Consider the following 13,201-nt stretch of genomic DNA (forward strand, 5'->3'; position numbering starts at 1 on the left):
AAGCAGGGCTCTAGCAATGAACTCTTGTCCCTCCTCACAGCTCCCTGGTGTTTGTGTGCGAAGGGATGCTGTTCGGCACTCCTGCTCCATCACCTGGCACAGGTGCCTCACCCTACCTCGTGGGAGTTGCCTGGCCATTACAATGTTATTCTGGTCACATCCCCCAAAGTCAGAAATTTTTAGTATTACTGTGCATGTACAGGAAATGGAGTATATTTCTCTTTGTAAACTAAACTGTCTTTGCAGTTGAAGTGTCTCACAAAACTCTGATAATACAGTAAAATGCAAACTACAACTCACACCAAAAAAAAAAAAAAAAGGCAGCGGGCACAAGAAGTGAAAAACCAGGGAATTACATGCTGGCAATTTATTTGTCATGATTGATTCTCTTGGTAAGTCAAGACTAAGAGCGAGAAAGCAAGTCAGTCCTTTACCAGAACGGGAGCCTGAAAGCCCCAGTGTGGCAACTGAGAAGGTCTCTCAGGGACATGTGGCCTTCTGATGTTGCTGGGCTACAACTCCCATCTGCCCCAGCCAGCATCGCCAATGGCAAGAAATGATGGAAGAAGAAGCCCACTTGCACCTGGAGGCTTACACAATCTTCCTCCCTTTCCAATGTCCCAGCCAGTTCAAGTATGACCCAGATCTGAAAAACCACTACTCTTGAGGATCTTAAAGAACAGACAAACTCACTCATTGGAAGGTGACCCATAAGGCAGTCTGATCTCAAGTAGGTTTTAGGGTTTTGAAGCCCAGCATTCTGTCCACTGACCAAATCCTGCCCACCTGGCCTTCCCCTTCTGGCCCTCTGTGGCTTTCCAGATAGCCAAGCACTGGAAGCCACAGTCTGGCTCCCCCCCACCCCGCACCCCACTTTAGCGACTCCCTGGTTTTCATACAACCTTCACCCCCATCCAAATCTTGTGCACCTCTTATGGCTTGGTGGTGGTTAGTAAAAGCATTAAGCTAAAATATGCCAGTCTTGCCTTACTCCTTGGGTCTCAGCCTCCACTGGAATGCAGCCGCCAAGAGCATCTCCAAAAGGACTCTGGCTGAAAGGTTTGGCATCCCTCCTTTAAAGGCAGACAATCACTCAGCTAGGAGTCGGGAACCAGAATGAATCTTCCCGTCCATGCAGGGCTGGTAGTACTTGGGGCATCCCCTTTCAGTTGCAGCTCCCTTTAGCACACGGCCTCTTGGAAGAGACTTGCTGGGCTAGCGCAGGCCACTCACCCCTTCACCTCTGCCTTTGCTCCCCTTCTACTCCAGCTCCACCATCAAACTCCTGTCTGCCCCCACCCCGCCCGGTTGCTCCCTCCTCGGGAGCTTGGTTGCAGAGTCCCTAGGCCAGCGCCCTCTGCTCTGCTCAGCTGGTTTATGTTGTTTTTACATTCTATATTATCCCAGCAGAAAACTTCTTTAAAAAAAAGTTTCAGCAGTAGGATAGCTGGGCATGAAGTGGCAGCAAAAGAACAGAATGATTTATTAGAATCATTTTAGCAGAAAAATCACGCTGTGCTTTTTCTTCCAACACCCATCATGTGACCAAGCCACCAAAGGTGCTCATTACCCGATAAAGCTATTTTACATATATTCTACCAACCCTTCGTTTTGCGCAAATCCATTTATAGCTGTGATTTTATTAGGAGTGAAATTTTCTTAGCATGAATCCTGTCTTGACTCAGAATGTTTAAGGGTTCTGGCTTTAATGGAGGAGCTTTTTTTTTTCTCTTTGAGCTGGAAGAAAATTAAGGGGCTGCAGAGACAGAATAGGTATTTTATTTTTACAGTAATGAAAGTACCTGATTCTTTCAAACACTGTCTGTTTTGTTTTGCTTTGTTTTAATGCTGAAGTAATTTGAAATCGCTCAGGGGTGCCAGGGCCTTAAAATTGGGGGCAGAAGGGGGAGAAGAAGCTACTGTGCAAGAGGGTACTGAGCTGCTTTCCCCAGATGAAACTTCCTGCAAGCATTTACAAACGGCAATGACGAGAACCAAATGGTTTGAAGAAACATTTGTGCTTTTAAAAATGGGTAGGGTAGAGGGTGGGAAAACAGTTTGTATACAGCAGGGTGGAGAACTGCAGACCTGAGCGTCAAATCCAGACCTCCTGGGATTTCCCAGAAGGTTCTGCTTGCTTCTCCTGCTGCTGACCCCTGGTCATCTGTTGCTTTCCCAGATTTTGCAAATCCCTCCCCACTCCCTCATTCAAAAAGCTTGCAAATACCTTTCTCAGTCTTAGTTTTTGGCTAGAAGAGCTTTCAGCTAACATATGCCCACTTCTAGGGGACTAGGTCTTACTCCCTTTGTCTTTGGTCTTGACCCCCAGAGGTGCTGTTAGGAGAATGCTCATTAGGGCTGGAGCCCCAGTTCTTTCATAGGGAACCCCGACTCTCTGGGAGACCATCTATCCCGCCATCCTGCTGTCCATGATCTTTGATGCACCGGAGCCCCCTGGATTGGCTGACTTGTTACCCCCTCCCCTTGCTGCACCTCCTGCTGTCCCCCACCTTGAATCTTTCTGCTTGAGGTTTTCTCTCCACTATCCATATGTCCATTTTTTTGAAACAGGACTTTGACAGAATAGTTTAAAGGCACGCATGTGTGTACGCACGCACAGAGAGAGATTTAAAAGCATATATAAATTAGCATACAGGCAGTCTCCAAGTTGCGAATGTCAAAGTTATGACCCTCCCATTTTAAAAACGACTGCAGAAAATTGTCATTACTACGGGGGTGGGGGGGGGGAGTGAAGGGAATGAGATGGAGGCTTCCAAAGCATGCTTTCCTGCCCTGCCCATGCAAAGAGGGAAATTTCTCCTGCACTTCCGTACTGCAAAGAGGAGGTGCTGGTGAGCTTGGCTGGAAGGATTGGTGCGGGGTCTAGAGATGTTTGTGGTTTTGCCACTTTCACCAGGATTCTGTTCCCTGACCCCTCCCCACCCCCCAAATATGGAGGGCCGGCTATACATGATCCAACTTGCATACGTATCCGCCTTAAAGACGAATTGCTGTTTTCTCTGGAACTGAACTCGTTCATAACCTGGGAACTGACAATATACATCTTTTGCGGGCAGTCTGTGCCTAAGCCCGGGATATTTTCAGCACCTTGCATCACCCCTGCTGCCCATCAGTGAGTAAGCAGAGATACTCTCATGCAGCACCATTCGACAGGGAATCATGATTTATGATGTGCCACTTTGGGATTTTTTTTTCTTTAATGAAAAGCAGCATAGAAATTTCCTGAATTAAATAAATTAACCTGATGTGCCAGGGGAACAATTAGGGAGGACATGGGGATCAGATCACATAAGATTAGCCCTGTAATCCTATGCATGTCTAATCAGAAGTAACCCCATAGAGTTAAGTGGGACTTATGGCTGTGTAAATGTATACAGGATTGTAGCTAAGGAGCTCCTATGGCTGTTGTCATCACATTTTGTAAAATTCCTGCTAGAGGTTTTTTCTGAACATCTGTGGTTCCAAATATCTATACTTACTTATGTATTTGAAAAATGTATATCCTATTAGTTCACTATCAAAACAACTCAAGGTAGCTTACATCAATTAAAAAATAATAATATTCCATGAAAACACTGCAGCAGTTAGAAACCCGCTTTTAAAAACAACAGGATCAGCCATTAAAATCAAACAAAAAAGCTGAAAGGAAAATATATTAAGTGCCTTGTGGTTTATGCTCTTTTAATTCCATTCTCAGCTGATTGAGGAAGAGCAATGCGTTATCCAAGCCAAGGTTGGTATTAGGGCTGGGGTTAAGGGTAGACTTGGTTGGGCAGCTGCTGAGGGACTCCACCAGCAGGGACACACTGGCAGGAGCCCCCTGAAGTGGTCTGGCCCAGACAATGAAGGAGGGAGGAGCAAGGGATGCTTCTAACTGCCTGTCAAGCAAGCAATGGCAAGATAGATGCAGGAGCTCAAGCGGCTGGTGATGAGAAGGTCACCTTACCGAGGGAAGGGGATCCATGGAGGGTGTCTTGCCCCAGGGCCCTCCAGATCCTGGAGATGGTGCTGGTGGATGCTCTACTCATTGAACAAAATGGGACTTCTGACTAAAAACATGTATGATTGGCTTGGAAACCCCTGAGCTGAAGTATCCCCCTAAACAAAGGGCGGTTATCTTTTGCAGCTTAGAAAGCTAGCTTTCCTCAGACAGGGGGAGAAGTGCATGCAAGCAGCCTCATCCCTGACACAGAGCAGAAGCGCCTATGGCTCAGGTCTTACACAACTGACTTTCAGCCTATTTCAACTGCATTTAATATATTTATGCTCCTCGAGGCTGTGTATTAATGACTATGTTTGGGGAGTCGGATGTGTACGTTTAGTACGGGGGCAGTCTGTTCCATTCTATCAACTCTGCAACGTTGCCCTAGCAAGGGGGTCATCCGCACTGGTGCAGACGGCTGCAGCCAATGGTTTCTTCAGGAAACTGTACCCACAGGAGGCGGCTTGTCAGTAATTGCTTGCTCTATATGCAAGGGAAACAGTTACCCTCAGACATGGAAGCCTTGTGCCGGAATACAAACATTATGAAAGACTCTGTTGAGCTGTCCACTGGAGCAAGAGTGCAGGTGGAAGTCCCTCTATGGCCCACTTTCCACAGCCTGTTAAGCACCCCTGTGCATGCTGGTACTGCATTGGCCACTTCCTTAATGGATTTTGCCAGGTTGTCATGACATGTGGACCCAATGAATGTGGTCGGCTGGAGGGAAGAACAAACCATGCAGCAACCCTACAACAGAGGGGTGGTGGTGAGCAATCCATTGTGGCTTATTATCCACGCTCATGTTGTGCAAGCCCAGGCACCAACGTGGTCACAGAGGGAAAATAAGCCACTTAGGTTTACTTAATTTGCATTATCCTGTTTTTGCAAGTCTGGGGGAAGAGCATGGCATCCTGCTTATATCCCTAGAAGAGCATTCTTTTGGAAATGACTGAAGACACTGAAGTGGCCCTACATAATAACACTACAGTGCTTCAGAAGCAGCAGTTTATATAGCAGGGGAGAGTGCTCAAATTAGAAATGAGTGATTCACTTAGCTTTTCTTCCTCCCTGCTGCCCCCATTTTGGGGTAAATTGCATGAAAAGGGCACACATCATAGAAGTATTTCTGTAGTGAAATCAGCAAAATTTCAGTAGGGTTACAGAATCATGATGACTGGAAAACTGGCAAGGGTTTTTAAAATAGTGAATCCTGGTAGAGTTGGAATCATACTTATTTTACTGTCTCATCCCCCCAGGATTGGTAACATGTGCCCTATGATGGTGGACTTGTGGGTCAGTCAACTCCAGTCCCCTCCTCTCCATCAGTGTTTAGAGAAATAAAACAAATGACACAATTTTAAAGACATACCGGCTGCTTTTCTGCAGCAAAATTGTGACCAAAGCCATTTGGCTTCCATCCAGCTCTGGTTCTGATACCCAGGTACCCATTTCTGGTTCTGATACCCAGGTATCCATGTCCAAAGGTACCCATTTCAGCTTGGGCTTTGAACCAATCCAATGCACATCTGTACTTTGGCTGTAACTATTACAATCACCAACCTTTGTGGTAAGAATAGCTACCTGATGGGAAGAAACTGAAAAATCAGAACATCCCCACACAGTTGATGAGGACAGCAGTTGAATGGGTTGTATGGGTTTTAAAAGTCCTTTGGGGTGGACATTAAGGTGGATTTCAGACACGGAAATCATACCAGATGCTTACCCTACCTGCAACCAGATATTTCCTGAAGGAATCAGAAAGGAACTTGGTTGGCTGTAAAGTTCACTTGCAAAAGTCAATTACTAGTACATGGCTTGCTGTGCATTCCCATGTTCTCTTGCCCTTCTTTAAAATGTTGAACTAAAATGAATTTTAAAAAATTTAAATCCAGCCTCTAGGATTGTTCTGTAATCGACTGAACGTATTCTTATACTTCTGTGTTGCTTCACTGCAAACTCCCTGATGCACCATGTCTCCATATGACAATTTGGCTTGACAATGTTCAGAAATGTGTTCATTTTCTTTTCCTTGGACTTCTGTTCCTCTCTCCAGGGGTTTCTAATATTCTGCTGGAGCCTTCCTGTGTGTGACTCTTTGATATTCTCATTATGTCAATTCATTTTGCACAAAATGAAGCAGAGTTGAAACTTTCCCGGTGTTCACAAAGAACCTGGGATGTGTAGCAAAATTTAAGTACTTATGAAAATACAGGGAGAAGGCCATCATTCTGAGGCTTGGCATGTGCTCTGCATGCAGAATATCCCAGATTTAGTTCCCAGCATCTCCTGGTATGGTATGGAAAGACTCCCCTCTGAAACACTGCAGACTTGCATAGATCAAGGATGCACAGCACATGGTCACCCGGGCCCAAGTCCCCCATCAATGCTGCCAACATTTGGTGGTATGGGGAGGGCAAAATGTCAGCTCTTCCCTTTAAAACAAAATTGGGCTTTGGCAATATGCCAGTGATAATTTCATTGGTGGTGTCTTTGTGGGGAACTGGTTTCTGGACCCCCAGAGGTCCCCTGACCCCCCGATGTAGACAGCATCAAGCTAGATGAACCATATTGTCCTCTTTCAGTGTCAACCTGCCTACATGATATACCGGCATGTTTTTCTTTTTAAGCGCTGTTGCAATTAATAGGATAGCAACAATAATGTTGGGAATGCGCACATGCAGGGCTTGCACTGGCAACTGCCATGGACCTGGCGCTCCGGCTGATGTCTGCCCTGGTGTCCTTTCATTTGCCAACCACAAGACCCGGGTGGTGCCAGTTTCTATATTCTTTCAGTGCCAGGTGAAGATGTTCTTTTTTAAGTGGCTCAGCTCTTCCAGCATGTCATCTGAGCTGGCTTTAATAAATGGTTTTTACTGATTTGTTGTTGTTTCTATTGCTCTCATCCCTTTTTCCTGATTCTGATGCATCCGTTTCATCTAAAGTTTGAATTTGTGTGTTGGCATTGTCTTACAGTGTTGTGAGTTGCTCTGGGAGTTTTGACAAATGGATGGGCAGAAAAGAAATGCATTCAATCAATGAACAAGGGCCAGACTGGATGCAGTACAGAAGAACCTAGCCACAGATTTTCTTGTTAAACTGAGCAGCTGTCCTGGTCAGGTAACGTATGGTGCAATCTGATGGCCTCTGAATATTGCCTGGGGAGGGTATTGATTTTTGGGGGTCTGGAACTCCTTGCTCTGTACTACCCCTCTACAGCTGATTCCCATCAGCACCCCGGCCTCCTTCCCTCTCCTCCCTGGCACTAAGTCTAGATGGCCCAGAAAAGGCTTCTGGAGAAAATATAAAAAGCAAGGTGTGGTGATGGTAGAGATCATAACCTCACTTTGCTGCATGCATTGGATACACACAAACCTCTGAGCTAAGAAGTGCTTATACATGGGCAGGGGAAACACATGGAGGGAGCAGATATGCTCAGCCCCATCCTAGCCAACCTATTGGTTCCTTCCTGCCCTACTGGTTCAGTTCACATGCCACAACCACTGATAGGTTGTTTCTGAGAACTCAAGCACCTCGTTAGAGAAGGCTCCTTCTGGCAGGGACATGCCACTATATACTCTCGTTTAAAGGCATGCCTTTCAGCCTCCATTTCTCCAAGTGCCAGCAAGTTCCATGACAGTTCAGCAGACCTCATATCATTTGTACACGTAAGTACTAGACATACATTTTATCTGGCGTTGTTAGCCTTTTTTCTGTCTAAATGTGCATAGGATTGCATTCTTAATGTCATGCTGCTTCTAGTATAGTTGCAGCAAGGAAGAGACAGAGATTGTGCCAGGGTGTTGCTGCCCCATCCTGACTGGTCACGGAAACCTCAGGATCAAATACTTGTGCCACTACTCAGTGGCCTGTTTCTTAGGCTAACTTAACTTGCAGGGGCTGATGCGAAGCTAAAATGCAAGTTGCAGAACCTTGGAGATAGGGTAGGATCAGTGCATGGAGTCCAGCTGACTTTTGCTCTCTCTTCGTATTTAAGAATACATTGCAGTAAGTTGGGGTTCACGAACAGGGTTTCTTTTAAAGTACAGTATAAGTACTTTATATTTAGAGTACAATATATGGACATCCAGTAAAATGTAAAAAGGTTGCATATTTAATTTCTAGATAATTTTTAGACCTCTGCAATACACAATATTCCAAATTCAGGTTGAAAGGAAAGCCACAGCCAAACTATATACAAAACCTCACATTACAAACACTTTTTTGTATAATGACAATTTTTTGTTTGCTGATGATTGATGCCGGAATTGTCATTACATTTTAACTTTCTTTTTCAGGCTCATCTGTGCCGGCTGTGCTTGAAATTGGCATATTTCTTCAGGGTGTTCTCTGATTGCCGTTGCAATTCTTCAATGTGAGAGTTCAAAACCCATTCAAAGTCTCTTGCTCGTTTCTCTTCCTCTTGCAGGAACTTTTCTGTTGCATTCGCAAGAAACAGAGTCTCTGGGGAAGACTAAATGACACAAAGCATTGGCACAATTAGGATGGGTATAATTAGCCAGCTCTTCTTTGCAGTTACCACACCGGTGATATTCCATTGTAGGAACCATTTCCTCTTTTGCTCATATATGTATTCTGTTCTGTAGTATTCTAAGCTCCCAGTGATCTTACATATCATGGAGTGAGTCCAGGTCTAGATTGGGATACTGAAGAAGCAAACCTGTAGGAACACTGCTTGCCATGACATACATTCCTTAGTGTAAAAATGCAAGCATATCAATATTTTATTATTACTGAAGCTCAACACAAGTTGAGAGATCAAGCCAAGTAAATATGTTTGTAGACTTCTCAACCACTAAATAACACAGCCAACACTATCATGGGAAGTCATGGGATATATCAGTGGAAGCTTTTAATGCAGTTAGGGTGCTAGACACTGTCCAGGAAGTTAAAGTCCCAGCTATGACCTTGGAAAGCACTCCAGAAATGGAGTTCAAAACTTTGAATTCAGAGTCCCCTCCCTTTGCCCTCAGGGTTCTTTCCATGCTGGCTGCAGGTCTAAGGTTGCAAATACTACCCTGGACCCAGTTTGGGGGTAACTTTCTGGGGACTGAGGTTTGGAGAAGTGATGGTCTATTGGGATGGGATGTAGCCAGTGCAGCCTCAGACTGTCCTCCTTGGAAGCAGGTACAAAAGGTTTCAACAGCCAAAATTGGCTGTCTAGGACTTCTGTGGGGTAGGGGGGATGCAGAGTCACCTGGACTTGACACTCATAATCTTCTGAGCTCAGAGGGTGACAGGTAGCCATGCTGGGCTGGGCCATTAAACAGCTTTATAAATGGAATGAATTACTAAGGTACTGACAAGAATCTCCATATTGGGTTGATTACAGATTTATTGACTGAGGAACTATGTGACTCTTAACTGATTGAAAAATAAAGAAATATTCCTATTATCACAATGAGAATGGAGCCACCTTCTTGAGAATACCAAAGGAAGGGAGCTGGTTCCTGAGGTTGTATTTTCCTCTTTTCTCCTGAATTTTTTTCCTTTTCTGCCATGTCTTCCTTGTTGTAAGCCTAATGGCAGAGAATATCTTATTGCCATTGTGTGCAAGCTGCTCTGGGAGCTATTTTTGGCTGAAGAGTGCAGTAAAATACACTCTTTAAATGAATAGGAAATGAATAAGAAACAATATAAATAAGAAACAAAAACAGATTGTGGAAACCACAGGCCTGGGTTTGGACAACACAACAAGCCATGGTGGTACAGAGAAAGCAGAGAACACACCATTGTTTCTTATCATGGTCTCTAAAGACCAAACTTAGCATGGTGAAATATCATAGCTAGGCCTGGACAGCAGGACAGACCAAGAATAGTCACAAACCCACCATGGCTTGCCATGTCATTTGAATCTAGCCACAGTTTGCAGTGGGGAGGAGGACAGGAAAATCCCATTGCACAATAAGCCTTCCACTTGTGCAACCATTGGATTGCTGTAAACTGTCCCGAGAGGCTAATAATGGGATGGTCTATAAAAGCTTTAAATAAATACATACATAAAAATAAGCCAATATTTCACATCAAGAAATGAGTGCGATATTAGCCAGAAGAGTAAGTTTTGACTTTTCCCATAAAGCAAAACATATAGATACTCACCATCTCATTTTCTTCCACAGCATAGACATTATTCACTAACATATCAGGCTTATTCCTTTCAGGAAAGCAGGCGATGCAATGCGCTGGATATACCTGGGGTGGAGATGAAGATCTACCATCTGCTGCGGGTTCACAATCTCTGCTTGATCTTTGAAAAGGCAAATTGCTGCTGCTTTTAATGCTGGCAATATCGCCTTGGCCATACCAGGCAGGAAATTGATTTCTGTAGCATCCGAACTTTTCATATGTTGCAGGTTGTGGTGTCCATTCACCTTCATTCTGCGCAGGTCTAAAGATCAAGTAAAAGGTTACACACTTATGGCTGCCAGTCAATGCCATGAAAAATTGCTAACAGGTGAAATGGCTCCAAATCGTCCATACTTGCTTAGCAGCAATTTAGCTAAACATGGCCATGCATGGTAGCCCAGAGCGGCCATAATGAAAATCCTCTTTTGTGGCCTATCAGGTGCTTGACAGCCCCCTATCACTGTGGCCCTGGTGAGCAGCCTTGCATGGTTGCCAAGCTGCATCCGGCTTGATGAATTACGAGTGATGCAAATCTGGCCTTTTCTTTTATGAGCTCTTAAACTTGTAGGCAGGGGTCGGCTGACAGATTTTAAAAGATGGTTGCTTGATTGGATGGCTCCTATAATATTTTATTTAGTAAATGGCTTTATAGACAGTTTAGAAGATATGTATATAAAAATTAAGAAAAATATGTTAACACACTGGCAAACACTGAGTCTGTGTTTTAATTGGCACACTTGAAAAGGTTCGGAAATGGAAAGAAGCGACTGGAGAGAGAACAGTTTGTTTATATTAGACAACTGGCAGCTTGCCACTGGTTTATGTGGCTAGTGAGTAGCAGCTCCCTGGTTACCTGGTTCTGGTTTTGCTTTTTGGCTTTCAAGCTATTTTCTCTCTATTACGTGTGGCCATGACATTATATTTTTGGCAATGAATTGAAAAGGCTAGGAGAGCAGGGTTCTGCTAAAGAAATTAAATTTGCTAATAATGCACAAATAAATTAATCTTGCAGTCTCATGCTGTGTGGGCACAAATGTTGCCTTACCCATGATCCACAATGTACACAAGGCTCCTGTCTCTGTTTAGTTGCTTAAACTATCCTTTTGCAGCATGTTTTATGGCCATACAGCTTGGTATTAAGGTTCTTAGTCAAGAACATAAGAAGAGACCAAAAGTCCATGGTCTCTTATGCCTCTGGTAAGTTCAGAAAGAAAAAGTTACAGTTCTCTCTTGCTTGACCTGGGCATCAGGCTGTTAGAAAAGTATTGCCTCTTATAAAAAAAGTTCCATTTAACCTATCCTGGTTAGGGGCTATTGACAGCCCCACCTTCCATTAATTTATCTAATCATTTTAAAGTGTTTACATTGTCACATCTTTTTGTAATGAAATCTGTACCATCATTTGGATGTGCCAAGAAGTACCTTCTCCTGTCTTTCCTGAATCTATTGCCAATCAATGTCATTGGATGAGAAGTTGCCCTCAGCTAAGTCAGCCATACATCCCATAGAGGGCCTTCTCTGGAAGTTATGTACTTTAAATTCGAAGTAGCCACAATCTGGAGCAAACACAGGTGATGTTCCCTGCATATATATAGTGCTGTTTTGGTTTTCCGTTGGGCAAACATGACCAAGAAGTGTGCATGCAAATCACACAAGCACATTAGTTTGGCATCTGGAAATTGCCAGTTCTCGACCTCCACTCCAAAATCCTACCACATATTTTCTATTTTTACTATATCAAAGATATCTTTTTGCCTTTCATTCCTTGGCATAATCACCATGGAAACGGAACAGCAAATTGAAATAGCAAAATATGGTTTACATTCACAATAAAATAAGATATGCCCGAGAGTGAAAATAAGCTAGCAACAATAGCTATGTTCATCTGCTTCTGTTTGATGTTTGATAATACAACAGTGGTTCTGCCAGGGAAATGTTGGTGCCCTTCCACAATGCACAAAGTCAAAATTGGGATCAAACAATGGATTGAGCACTTAAGAGCCCCAGCGTGAATCACACAGCTGTTTTCATGTTGACATACCACAACTGGTGTATAAGCTGAACCTGGGTCACACACCTGTGTTATACCAATTTGCATTTATGTTTGCCCAGTAGCTGAGGATGCAGTTTTCACAATCAGGTCTAGTACATGTCCTCCATGAGCCATTCCAATTAGGACATTGCATGCAGAAGGCAACAAAGACAACCATGGAAAATTCAGGCAGTTCAATAACACATTGCAGTTTATGGAATAGTGAAGGGGCTAGTAGTCTTACTTGGGGTCTAACCTATCCCTAACCCTTAACTACTCTAACAACTAGTGAAACTTTTTTGCTGTCCTTGGCTGGAGAGAGAGTTAGTGGCCCAGGTCAGACATTTTTGCCTCCAAGTGCCAGTGCATTCTTTCTAATTTTGCAAATGGAGAAGGAATTAGTAGTTCCCTTAGGAGATGTTGAGGTGAAGCCATTTTTGACAGCAAGTCAATTTAGATTTTTGTACAGATTTTGAAGATCCAGAACACATGTGGGAAGTTCAAGCAAAATTAAGGGAATGCCTATATGATCCGCAGGATTTCAGTTTGCATTTAGAAGACAAGTGACAACTTGATTCTGTGTAGTGTTAAGTCATAAGTGTAATAGGAGCTGACAAATCATTCAGTGGGCAGAAAGGGCTCTGTGAGAGGAAGACACAAGGACTAGGAATTTACACAGCTTTGGAGGAAAGCATTTGAGGTCTGACAACAACCAACAGAGGATCTGTGCAGCAGTAAGATTCAACCAGATCCCTGAGGGCAACTGAACAGTTTGTTATCTGCCCAGTACATCAGAACTTTGCAGAAACTTGCTTGTATTAACAAATCCTGAACAAATCTCTTACTCTGTCACATCTCAGATTTGGGGGTTTGTTCAGGTAAACAGTTTTTCCATTTTTCATGTTAGTTTTGTTCCTCATAACCCTTTGCCAATTCTGATACTTCCCCCATTCTTTCAGCATCTAGAATGGCAGGGCTAGGTTAGTGTTTTACTTATGTTCTGCAAACCATTCTAGATTCAT

General features: G+C 43.7%; 1 protein-coding gene across 1 annotated transcript in view; it reads right to left on the minus strand.

Moving 5' to 3' along the window:
- Positions 1–8,300: 8,300 nt before the first annotated feature.
- Positions 8,301–13,201, minus strand: part of DEUP1 (deuterosome assembly protein 1) — a 55,516-nt gene continuing 50,615 nt past the window's right edge. The window contains exons 10-11 of the mRNA XM_044442471.1: positions 10,121–10,409; positions 8,301–8,474 (exon numbers count right to left, since the gene is read on the minus strand). Coding sequence (XP_044298406.1) covers positions 8,301–8,474; positions 10,121–10,409 — 463 coding nt within the window. The remainder of the gene's footprint in view (positions 8,475–10,120; positions 10,410–13,201) is intronic.

The sequence above is a fragment of the Varanus komodoensis genome, unplaced genomic scaffold (genome assembly GCF_004798865.1).
Source record: "Varanus komodoensis strain SLA01 unplaced genomic scaffold, ASM479886v1 scaffold4, whole genome shotgun sequence".
Classification (NCBI taxonomy): Eukaryota; Metazoa; Chordata; class Lepidosauria; order Squamata; family Varanidae; genus Varanus; species Varanus komodoensis.